Source organism: Lactuca virosa, chromosome 1, assembly GCF_052849685.1.
Source record: "Lactuca virosa cultivar CGN04683 chromosome 1, Lactuca_virosa_CGN04683_v6, whole genome shotgun sequence".
Taxonomy (NCBI): Eukaryota; Viridiplantae; Streptophyta; class Magnoliopsida; order Asterales; family Asteraceae; genus Lactuca; species Lactuca virosa.
The window spans coordinates 79,463,011-79,473,289 of NC_136426.1; the positions used below are offsets into that span (position 1 = coordinate 79,463,011).

General features: G+C 42.2%; 2 protein-coding genes across 2 annotated transcripts; both read right to left on the reverse strand.

Moving 5' to 3' along the window:
• Positions 1–7,572: 7,572 nt before the first annotated feature.
• LOC145115700 (uncharacterized) lies at positions 7,573–9,135 on the reverse strand. Its single transcript, XM_079052052.1, has 2 exons — positions 8,406–9,135; positions 7,573–7,808 (listed from the first exon to the last, which is right to left on the reverse strand). Exons 1-2 carry the CDS (start codon positions 9,133–9,135, stop codon positions 7,573–7,575), a joined length of 966 nt encoding a protein of 321 aa, XP_078908178.1.
• Positions 9,136–9,225: 90 nt separating this feature from the next.
• Positions 9,226–9,990, reverse strand: LOC145115708 (uncharacterized). The gene has a single exon (XM_079052064.1). It carries the CDS (start codon positions 9,988–9,990, stop codon positions 9,226–9,228), a length of 765 nt encoding a protein of 254 aa, XP_078908190.1.
• Positions 9,991–10,279: the final 289 nt, after the last annotated feature.

Below are 10,279 nucleotides of genomic sequence, written 5' to 3' on the forward strand. Positions count from 1 at the left end.
TAAAAAGAAGTAAATAAAATGAAGCTATCAAATCACCCCAAGCTTAAACCTTACTTGTCCTCAAGTAAGACAAGACTAAAATGAACTTGGGATGAACTATCCTAAAAAAGAAAAATGAATGAACATCTTAGGTAGAAATTCACAACACGCCCTTAACCATTTTTTGTAATTACATTCGCATTTTATGATTGCGATAATATCCGACTTTTCAAAACCATTTTTTTTGTTTAACTAGACTTCTAAAGACTATAACCAACAAACATAACGCTCAAATTTCACGAAAGATTAAAAATTGACTTCTCCAAATAAGTTGGTTACATATGAAATTTCACGTACACGAACTAAATACTAGACTTTATTGATTTTTTTTTTAAAATTGACGCAAAAATTTTCGAACGACACTTTTGAAACAATTTACTTTGACTCACAAAACAAAACAAAACTGGAAAGAAAAAGGGGTAGTTGTCTCTCTCTCTCTCTCTCTTTTTTAGGCTCACTTTTTTGGTTTACCACAGGAGTTTTACAAGTATAGCCTGAAAATAAAAATACAAAACTATATACAACTATAAACATAATCTAACTCTAACCCAAACAAGAGGCCAAACGAGCACAACTACATTAAGGCTAATTCGAGATCAAGTGGGAAAAATGTGTCTAAATCATAAAATAATGAGATATGATGTGAATTGTAGCTGTTAGACACTAAAGATCGCGAAATAGTAAAATCTATCTTTTATTCCTTTCTTTGGGGTTTGATTGTGGCTTGTGAGGAAAATTCAGGTGAGGGACTAGTCGGCACGGGGCTAAGTTGTCCCCTACTTATGCCACACTTGACATGAGTCGATTCATATGTATAGCTACTTGCACTCTCTCCCCATGTATATATAAGATAAGAAGCAACAACTGAAAGTCCCTAAGAGCGATTCTTACTTGTTATGTGAGTTTCCAAAAGAATTGTATTTAAGGTGAGTCGTGTCTTTCAAGCAAAGATGTTCGGAGATGAGAATAAAGAGATAACAAAATGCATGAATGCTAATGCCCTAAGCTAAATGTCATGCAAAACTAAAAAGTGAAAAAGAAGAAAATAAAATCTTTTTGGAATTTTATAAAAATTAAAAAAATGAATGCAATTTAAGGCTAAATGCTATGCAACCTAATTAAAATGCATAAGAAATAAAAAAGAAAAGGGAATACCCCACCCCAAGCTTAGAAATAAGCATTGTCCTCAATGCTTGGGGCGAGGTGGAAGTACCTAGACCGGGGGATCGGGAGGAGGATATGGGTATTGGGGGTAGAGGTAAGGGTAAGGTGGAGGTGGATAAGGGTGGGTGGGAGGAGGGTATGGATAGGGAGGAGGAAGTGGGACGTTCTCGAAATGGTTTTGTAATTGGTGCCACCCCCACATATGGTGCATCTGCTGGGACATGATTTGGTTGGAGACACAAAGAGCCTTGAACTGTTCCGGAAAATTGGGGGGAAGCGGGTAGTATCTAGGAGGTGCTTGGGGCTGGGCTTGCTGTGGACCATGGGTGGGCTCATCGCCGGACTCTTTATTTGCATGCATCTCGACATCATCTTGAGCCTGGAGCGCATCCTCATTGACTGACTGAGTGATGGTCCTCGCGAGTCTCCACTGAGTGCGATCGTGGGGGGTGAAGTTGGAGACTCGAGGGTCGGGGAGAACAAGATATCCAACCCCCTGAGGGCAATACCATGTAAAACTGCTCCTGCTCCGGCGACGAATGTGGTGCATGTTTGTGAGAACCCGCTCACCCAAGAGAATTTTGTTGTCGACGGGCGTGTAGTCGTCCGGAAGCTCAATGTCAAGACCGCGAGCTAAAAGGGTGACAAATCCTCCAATGCAAATATCACCAGTTGTTTTGGCTCTCATGAGTGCGCATTTGTGGAAAAAGAACGAGGCAAAATCCGGGAATGGTGGGTTTTCACGTCGCATCATGCACCAAAGGAAGAAGATCTCATTTTTGTGACTTGGCCGGCTTCTTTGCGGGAAAAAACAGTGCACACCAAGATACGATGGGCAATGCGGAGGCACGGGTGAATGATGGAGGTTGCCTTATCGCGACCGACACATGAAAAGATCCCCCCGGTGATTTCCATCCAAAAGGTCTCGTGGTTGAACTCGGCGGGCAAGACATCGAAAACCGTGAATGTGTTCGAGGAAGGTAAGCCCAAGATGTTGTTTATTATTGCAAAATCGATATACGCCCGGTCCCCCATAAGTTGGAATGCAACTTTTTCCTCTCGCTGTCTAACCCGCAGTCGGCAAGGAACTCTCTAGTAGGGAGCTCGTAAGTGTTTGCCATGAGTTCGAGAAGGTTTTCCCACCCAATGTTACGGAACAATTGAGTGACCCCCTCAAGGACTCCTAATGAAATGAGTGTGGGTTTGCACACAAATTTGGTGGAGGCAACCTTTCTAGGCAAACTCTTCCTGTAATTTTCGGCCGCCTTGGCATCCCGAAATCTTGGAATGTCGGGTTCATCATTTTGAGCTCTAGCGGGGTCTTTGCCTCGGGCGGCAGCCGAGCGTTTTCTAGATGTGGACATGGTCTACCTGCAAGAAAAATGACAACTACACGAACCACAACCCCAACAAATGGTATTTCAACTCCAATCACCAATCGACTCCCTATGGACTTCTAAAATGATTCAACACTCAATGCAAGAAACATTATCAAGACTCAATCGATGCAATGCCATATTAATTGTTGTTCTAAAACATGCATATTGGTCAATTAAAGTCAAGGAAAGAATGTCCCCGTTGGTGATCACGACTTTTGAAAATTGAAAATTTGCACGCGAAATTCGGGATTTGAAAATCTTGCAACATTCCACCCCAAGCTTTAAGCTTTGTTCAATATCACGTGAGAAAATTTTAACGCGAAAACCCGAGAAATCCGGCAACGGCTTGAGATTCTGTGACATCCCCATTTTCACGGCCAGAAAAGACCGATTTTGTTTATGTTTTATAAAAATCAGAGTTCTTCTTTCAATAAAAATGTTGCGGAATTTGTTCCAAGTAAAATATGATAAATACGTTATCAAAGCATTTCTAAAGAAATGTATTTTTATTCACTTTTAAAATATTTGGGATGTCATCGTCAATACAGAAACATAAGCATAAACAGAACTTACATTCATTTACACTAGTGATCTACATCTCTTTTAAATCTCTCAGTGTAATGTAACTTCATATCGACACCTGTGATACAAATAAACTGAGTGGGTCAGGTTGGGAAACCTGGTGAGTACATAGGGTTTTCAACCCACAATAATATAATTATTATGTTTAATCATCAAACAATTAACCCAATTACCCATCCCCATTATCTTATTTACTCTTAAGGATCTACCCTAAGAATCAGCTATTTCTTGTTCATTCATTCCTAAGGATCATCCTAAGGAATAGGCACGAAATCCATCGTTGCCAGGGTTTACTCAACGGGCACTAAATCCATAGTTGCCAGGGTTTACTCAGTAGGCACTAAATCCATAGCTGCCAGGGCTATTTCGTTTATCAACAGTATCGTTTCCGAGAATCCACTCGCAATACATGTCAATGGCTTTTTAGAGTACACCGGTGAACACATCGTTCACAACACCTACAGGTTGCGAGTCTGCTAGTGTTCCACTGGACTGTCTAGAATAGTCCGTGGATGTCATCCATACTCTGCTAGATGACGGGGCCATCGCTTGGGCCACTAGAGTTTAGTCTAACGTTAACCACGACTAATTAATAGTCTAGCTATTATTACTATTATATAAGCGTTAAGCAACACTCTTATATAACTCATAATAATAGCCCAAATACTCATTATAAGTTCCTAATAATGTTACTATATTAAAACATAAGCTATACTAAAGATAGGGTAGGCATAGCTCACTTACAGCGGGTTTTTCGCAAAACCGGGCTTTGCTGGAGCAGCGTTTCCGAGCCGAAAGACCCTTTTTCTTGGAACTCCGGGAGCCTCGGGGCTTCCTTCGGGTGCTAGGGGGTTTACCTAGACTTTAGGGGGCTTAAGGGGAGGTAGAGAGAGGTTGTAGAGAGAGAAAGAAGGCTTGAGAGGTGTGGAGAAATGGCAATGCCCGACACCTCTATTTATAGGCTGAATTCCTGATGGACTCGCCGAGTCGGTTCACGGACTCGCCGATTCGGTGCCACGTGTCATCACCTGATGGCTTTTCTTGGGGAGAAAGCCTTGGCCCATATTCAGCCACGTCACTCCTTTTGCAGCAGCACCCTGCCGACTTCTAAACCCCGTAACTTTCGCATACGACCTCCGTTTTCGACGTTCTTTTTTTCCACGCGTAGGTAAAAACAAGATCTACAACTTTCATTTTGACTCCGTCGGCTAATTCTCGACCGATCTTAGATTTAACAGTAGGAGGAGATTAGACTGTTAAATGACCGCGAAGAATTCGTAACTCCTTCATACGGACTCCGTTTTCGTCTGTCTTTTTATCGTTGAGTTCCTATTAATGAGATCTTCAACTCTCATTTAGGTCGCGTAGGCCAAAAACCGCTCGAACTAAAATTAGAGTTTCGGGCTGTGCACTGCTATGCCAAATCTTAGAAAATTCATAACTTCCTCATACGAAGTCAGATTTGGGCGTTCGTTTTACGGATGTTCTCGGTTTAACATATTCTACAACTTTCATTCAGATCGATAATGCTAAAAATCACTCTATCGTAAATTCACTATTTACGTCTCCCGGTGCCGTGCTGGTTTTGCCGTAAAACTTCGACGAGCCATAACTTCTTCGTTATAACTCGGATTTCGGCGTTCTTTATATGTACGGAACCCTTGAGACATATTCTACAACTTAGTTAAGATTATTTATTCTAAATAATCTTTTGTCGAAAAGTCATTTTCGACTCCTATTATCTCTAAATTGACTAGCCCGAATCTACGGGCGTTACAGATTCCGGCGAGCTTTGAGAGATATTTTTAGTGGGGTTTGTAGCCTTGACCAAGAGGAGCACAATGGTGGTGTCGGAATCGCGAGAGGTGGCCGGAGTTGGCCGGAAAGTGGCGATATGGTGGTGGTGGCGCCCAGAATTGCAGCAACGGATCGAACTGGATTTTGGGTGGGGTTTGTAGAGCTCGAAAAATGGGAGAGAATGGCGGTGGTTTGAAGAAATTCCGACCGGCGGTTTGACGGGAAATCGAGTTTTAGTGGTGGAGATGGAGGTGTTTTAATGGAGTTTAGGGAAAAGAAGTAGAAGAAGAAGGGAAGAAGAGGGACGGCTGGTGGTTTTATTAAGCTTAAGTTACGGTCAAATGTGGTGAAAACCGGGTCAACAAAAGTCAACATGTCACGCGTCTGCGAGTACACGCGGTCCGCGTGAATAACCCTGGAACACTTCTGTTTGCCTTCTTTACACGCGGACAATTCTAGGGAGCATACGCGGTCCGTTTTAATAACCCACGCGGGAGAACCCACGAGTACACGCAGTCCGCATGTAGTGGCTAAAAACGGTCAATTTGTTTTACATTTCACGCGGTTGTCTTTCCGAGCACACGCGGTCCGTTTGTATAAACACACGGACGTCTCTTCGAGTATACGCGGACCGCGTAAAATGTTCTGTAAACCCCCACTCTTGAAGATGGACGCGGTCATTTTCAGGGGTCATTCGCGGACCATTTGTTTATACACGCGGACACACCCCCGAGTACACGCGGTCCGCGTGTAACCTGTTGCAATTTTCTCAATTTTCGCCCTTTGACCAAAACGAACACCGGGCCTTGAAATCGAACACTCTTTTTCTGCAAGAAGGAAGAAGAAGAAATGTTAAGTGAAAAAAGGATCTATCTAAGACATTTATTCGGAATTAGAAAAGATGAAAACTTTAAGTTTTCCAAAAATGCCCTTCTTTCACGTCTTTGGCGAGATGACCTTCCCTTTCGATTTTCAGTATACCAGGGCATCCAATTGGATGACATCTAGGACATTTGCATTAAAACCTTCATAGAAAGGCTTCAAACGATGCCCATTGACTTTAAAGATTTGCCCTGTTTCTTCACTCTGGATCTCAACCGCTCCATGCTCAAAGACTTTTAGCACAACAAATGGACCTATCCATCTTGACCTAAATTTTCCGGGAAATAATTTCAATCGCTAGTGGTAAAGCAAAACCCTATGTCCCGGCTCAAAATGATTGTGGGTAATGGACTTGTCATGGAAAAGCTTCGTTTTCTCCTTGTAAATTCTCGATTTTTCATAAGAGTCATTTCTTAATTCTTCCAACTCTTGAAGTTGAAGCTTCCTATGCTTTCCCGCCTCATCAATGTTGAAGTTGCATTGTTTGACCTCCTAAAATGCACGGTGTTCAAATTCCACGGGAAGATGACATGGTTTTCCAAAAACTAATCTAAATGGAGACATTCCTATCGGGGTCTTGTAAGCGGTCTGATAGGCCCACAAGGCATCATCAAGCCTTAAACTCCAATCCTTTCTTGTCGGATTCACTGTTTTCTCAAGAATACTCTTCACTTCATGATTCGAAACCTCCGCTTGGCCATTCGTTTGAGGGTGGTAGGCGGTAGATACACGGTGCGTCACATTGTACTTTCTTAGCAAAGCCTCCATCATCTTGTTGCAAAAATGCGTCCCTCTATCACTAATCAAAGCCCTAGGCACACCAAATCTCACAAAGACATTAGATTTTAAAAAGTCGATAACCATTTTGGCATCATCCGATCTTGTGGCTTTGGCCTCAACCCATTTTGAGACATAGTCAACCGCGAGTAAGATGTAAACGTTGCCAAATGAGATGGAAAATGGGCCCATAAAATCAATCCCCCATACGTCAAAAATTTCACAAACAAGGATTGGATTTGGGGCATTTGGTTCTTTTGTGAAATGTTCCTCGTCCTTTGCAAAACAAATAACAGTCGCGTGACATGGATTTATGCTCACACTCAAGAACCTTTCTCAAAGTTCGGTTAGGTCCGAAGTGTCCCCCACAAGCAAATTCATGGCAAAATTGTAAAATGGATTTATGCTCTTGTTGGGGTACACATCGCCTAATAATTTGATCGGGACAATGTTTCCACAAATAAGGTTCATCCCACACATAGTACTTTGCATCACTTTTTAATTTATCTTTTTGAGCACGTGTGAATGTGTCGGGATACCTTTTCGTGACCAAAAAGTTAACGATATCGGCATACCAAGGAGTAGATTGAGTAAGGGAAAAGAGATGCTCATCCGGAAACTCGTCCCGCAACGGGAGAGGAGTCTCATTTGAAGTGATTCGGCTTAGGTGATCGGCAACAAGATTCTCGCATCAACTCTTGTCCCGGATTTCCAAATCAAATTCTTGTAATAGTAAAATCCACCGGATGAGTCTTGGCTTTGCATCTTTCTTTGTCATTAAGTACTTGAGAGCTGGGTGATCTGAATACACAATAACTTTGGTGCCAAGTAGATATTGCCTAAACTTCTCCAAAGCGAACACTATGGCCAATAGCTCCTTCTCCGTGGTAGAGTAGTTGCTTTGAGCATTGTCTAGTGTTCTCGATGCATAGTAGATCACATGAGAGGCTCTTCAATTCTTCTGACCCAAAACGGCGCCTATTGCATAGTTGCTTGCATCACACATGATCTCAAAGGGGAGATCCCAATTTGGTGTCTGCATGATGGGAGCGGATGTAAGAAGCTCTTTGAGCTTGTCGAAATCTTCTTTGCATGCCTCATTGAACTCGAAATCAACATTCTTTTGCAAGAGTTGGCACATTGGTCTTGTTATCTTTGAAAAGTCCTTGATGAATCTCCGGTAGAAACCTGCATGGTCCAAAAAAGAACGGACTTCCCGAACACAAGTCGGGTAAGGTAAGATTTGAATAACATCAATTTTGGCCTTATCTACCTCAATTCCTTTCTTTGACACAATGTGACCCAAAATAAGACCTTGACTCACCATAAAATGACATTTTTCAAAGTTTAAAACCAAATTTGTTTCAATACATCTTTTCAAAATTTTGGTGAGATTGGTCAAACACTCTTGAAATGAGTTCCTGTATACCGTAAAATCATCCATAAAAACCTCAATTATGTTTTCGACATATTCGGAAAAGATACTAACCATGCAACGTTGGAAAGTGGCCGGGGCGTTACACAATCCAAATGGCATTCTACGGTATGCGAAAGTGCCAAATGGACATGTAAAAGCTGTCTTTTCTTGGTCTTCCGGTGCCACCGGGATTTGGTGAAAACCGGAATACCCGTCTAGACAACAATAATGAGATTTTCCGGCCAACCTTTCTTACATTTGGTCAATGAAAGGTAATGGGAAATGATCTTTTCTTGTGCTTGCATTGAGTTTGCGGTAGTCAAGACATACTCTCCACCTGTTTCGCACGCGGGTGGGGAGCATCATACCTTTGTTGTTCTCGACCACCGTGATTCCCGTCTTCTTCGGCACGACTTGGACCGGGCTCACCCATTTGCTATCCGAGACTGGATAGATCATTCTCGCATCTAGGAGCTTCAAAATCTCTTTCTTGACCACTTCCATCATTGGCGGATTCAACTTTCTTTGCGCGTCTCGACTCGGCTTGCATTCATCCTCCATCAAGATCTTGTGCATACAAGTGGAGGGGCTCAATCCCTTGATATCCGCAATCGTCCATCCCATGGCTTCTTTATGTTCCTTCAACACCTTGAGGAGTTGCTCTTCTTCACATTCAGTTAAGTGAGTTGAATTGATGACCGGAAGAGTCTTGTTGTTTCCCAAGTACGCATACTTCAAGTGTTGAGGAAGGACCTTTAATTCCAATTCTGGTGGTTGAATAAGGGAGGGCGGCAATCTTGTGTGAGTTTGAGGTAATTCAATTTGATTCACACTAAATTGAGTGGTTTTCTTGATCTCTAAATTTTTGACCAATCTTTCAACTTCCGGATCTAATGAGTAGAGCTTTAACTTCTTGGCTAATTTACCACAATCAAATCCTTTGCTCAAAATCATCTCCAACATGTCACCATTAGATAACTTGAACAACTCTTGGGTTAATGGTTCGACAACATCAATAAAGCACAAAGATGAAACATCACTAGGATATCTCATAACATCATAGATACTGAAACTTATTATTTCCCCATCAAACTCCATTGTTAAACTTCCCGCATACACATCAATATTTGTTCTAGCCGTCTTCAAAAATGGTCTCCCAAGTAAAATTATACCCGACTTTGAGGACACTTATTCATCTAGATCAATCGCATAGAAATCCGCCGGGAAGACCAATTGGTTCACTTGCACTAGGACATCTTCCAAAACACCTCTAGGAAAGACACTCGATTTATCCGCAAGAGAGATTATGACACCGGTTTCACTTAAAGGACCAACATTCAATGATTCATACACCGAATAGGGCATGACATTAATAGAAGCACCAAGGTCAAGCATGGCACTACTAAAAGTGATATCTCCTATCTTGCAAGGAACCGTAAACATTCCCAGATCTTTGCACTTAGGTGGAAGCTTCCTTTGTAAAACCGCGGATGCATTGTCGTTCATTGAGATCTTCTCATTTCCCTTCAACTTTCTCTTTTTAGTGCAAAGCTCTTTCAAGAACTTTGCATATCTAGGAATTTGTTTGATTGCATCGAGTAAGGGAATGTTTAATTCCACCTTTCGGAAGGTGTCTAAAATCTCTTTCTCCTCCATTTTCTTCTTTGAAGTTGCAAGTCGGGAGGGGAATGGCGGTTGAGTGGCTGTTGGTGTCACTAGAGGGGTAGACTTCTTCGGGGCTCCAGCTTGTGCATCATTCTTGACAACGGGATCCTCAACGGGAGTGATCTCTATTTCTTCCCCCTCTTCCATTGGCTTCTTCTTTGAACTACCTTCTCCGGCTTGTTTGCCGCTTCTCAAGTTCACCACATTGACATTTGGGTTCTTTTCGGTTTGAGAAGGCAATTTACCATGGGACTCCAACTTGCTTATGGATGTAACTATATCTCTCATTTTTGCTTCAAGGTTGGAGATACTAGTTCTTGTCTCTTTTTGGAATTGTTGGGTACTAGTGGCTAAGGATTTGACAATGTCTTCAAGAGACATTCCAGAGCTACTTGGTTGGGATTGAGGGGGTTGTTGATGATGATGTGGAGGATGCAGTTTGGGTTGATAATGTGGTTGTGGATGTTGGTAATGAGGTTGTGGTGGTGGATAGGAAGGTCTAACCAATGCATTTTGAGGCAATGGTCTTGGGTTGTAGCTCATGTTGGGATTTGGCTTCCAACTTGAATTATATGCA

Coding starts and splice junctions, on each gene's coding strand:
- LOC145115700 (XM_079052052.1), bottom strand. CDS start 9,135: ATGGAGTTTGATGGGGAAATAATAAGTTTCAGTATCTATGATGTTATG. Junction 7,809..8,405: donor GGTGGTCGAGAACAACAAAG/GTATGATGCTCC, acceptor TGGACCATGCAG/GTTTCTACCGGAGATTCATC.
- LOC145115708 (XM_079052064.1), bottom strand. CDS start 9,990: ATGAGAGATATAGTTACATCCATAAGCAAGTTGGAGTCCCATGGTAAA.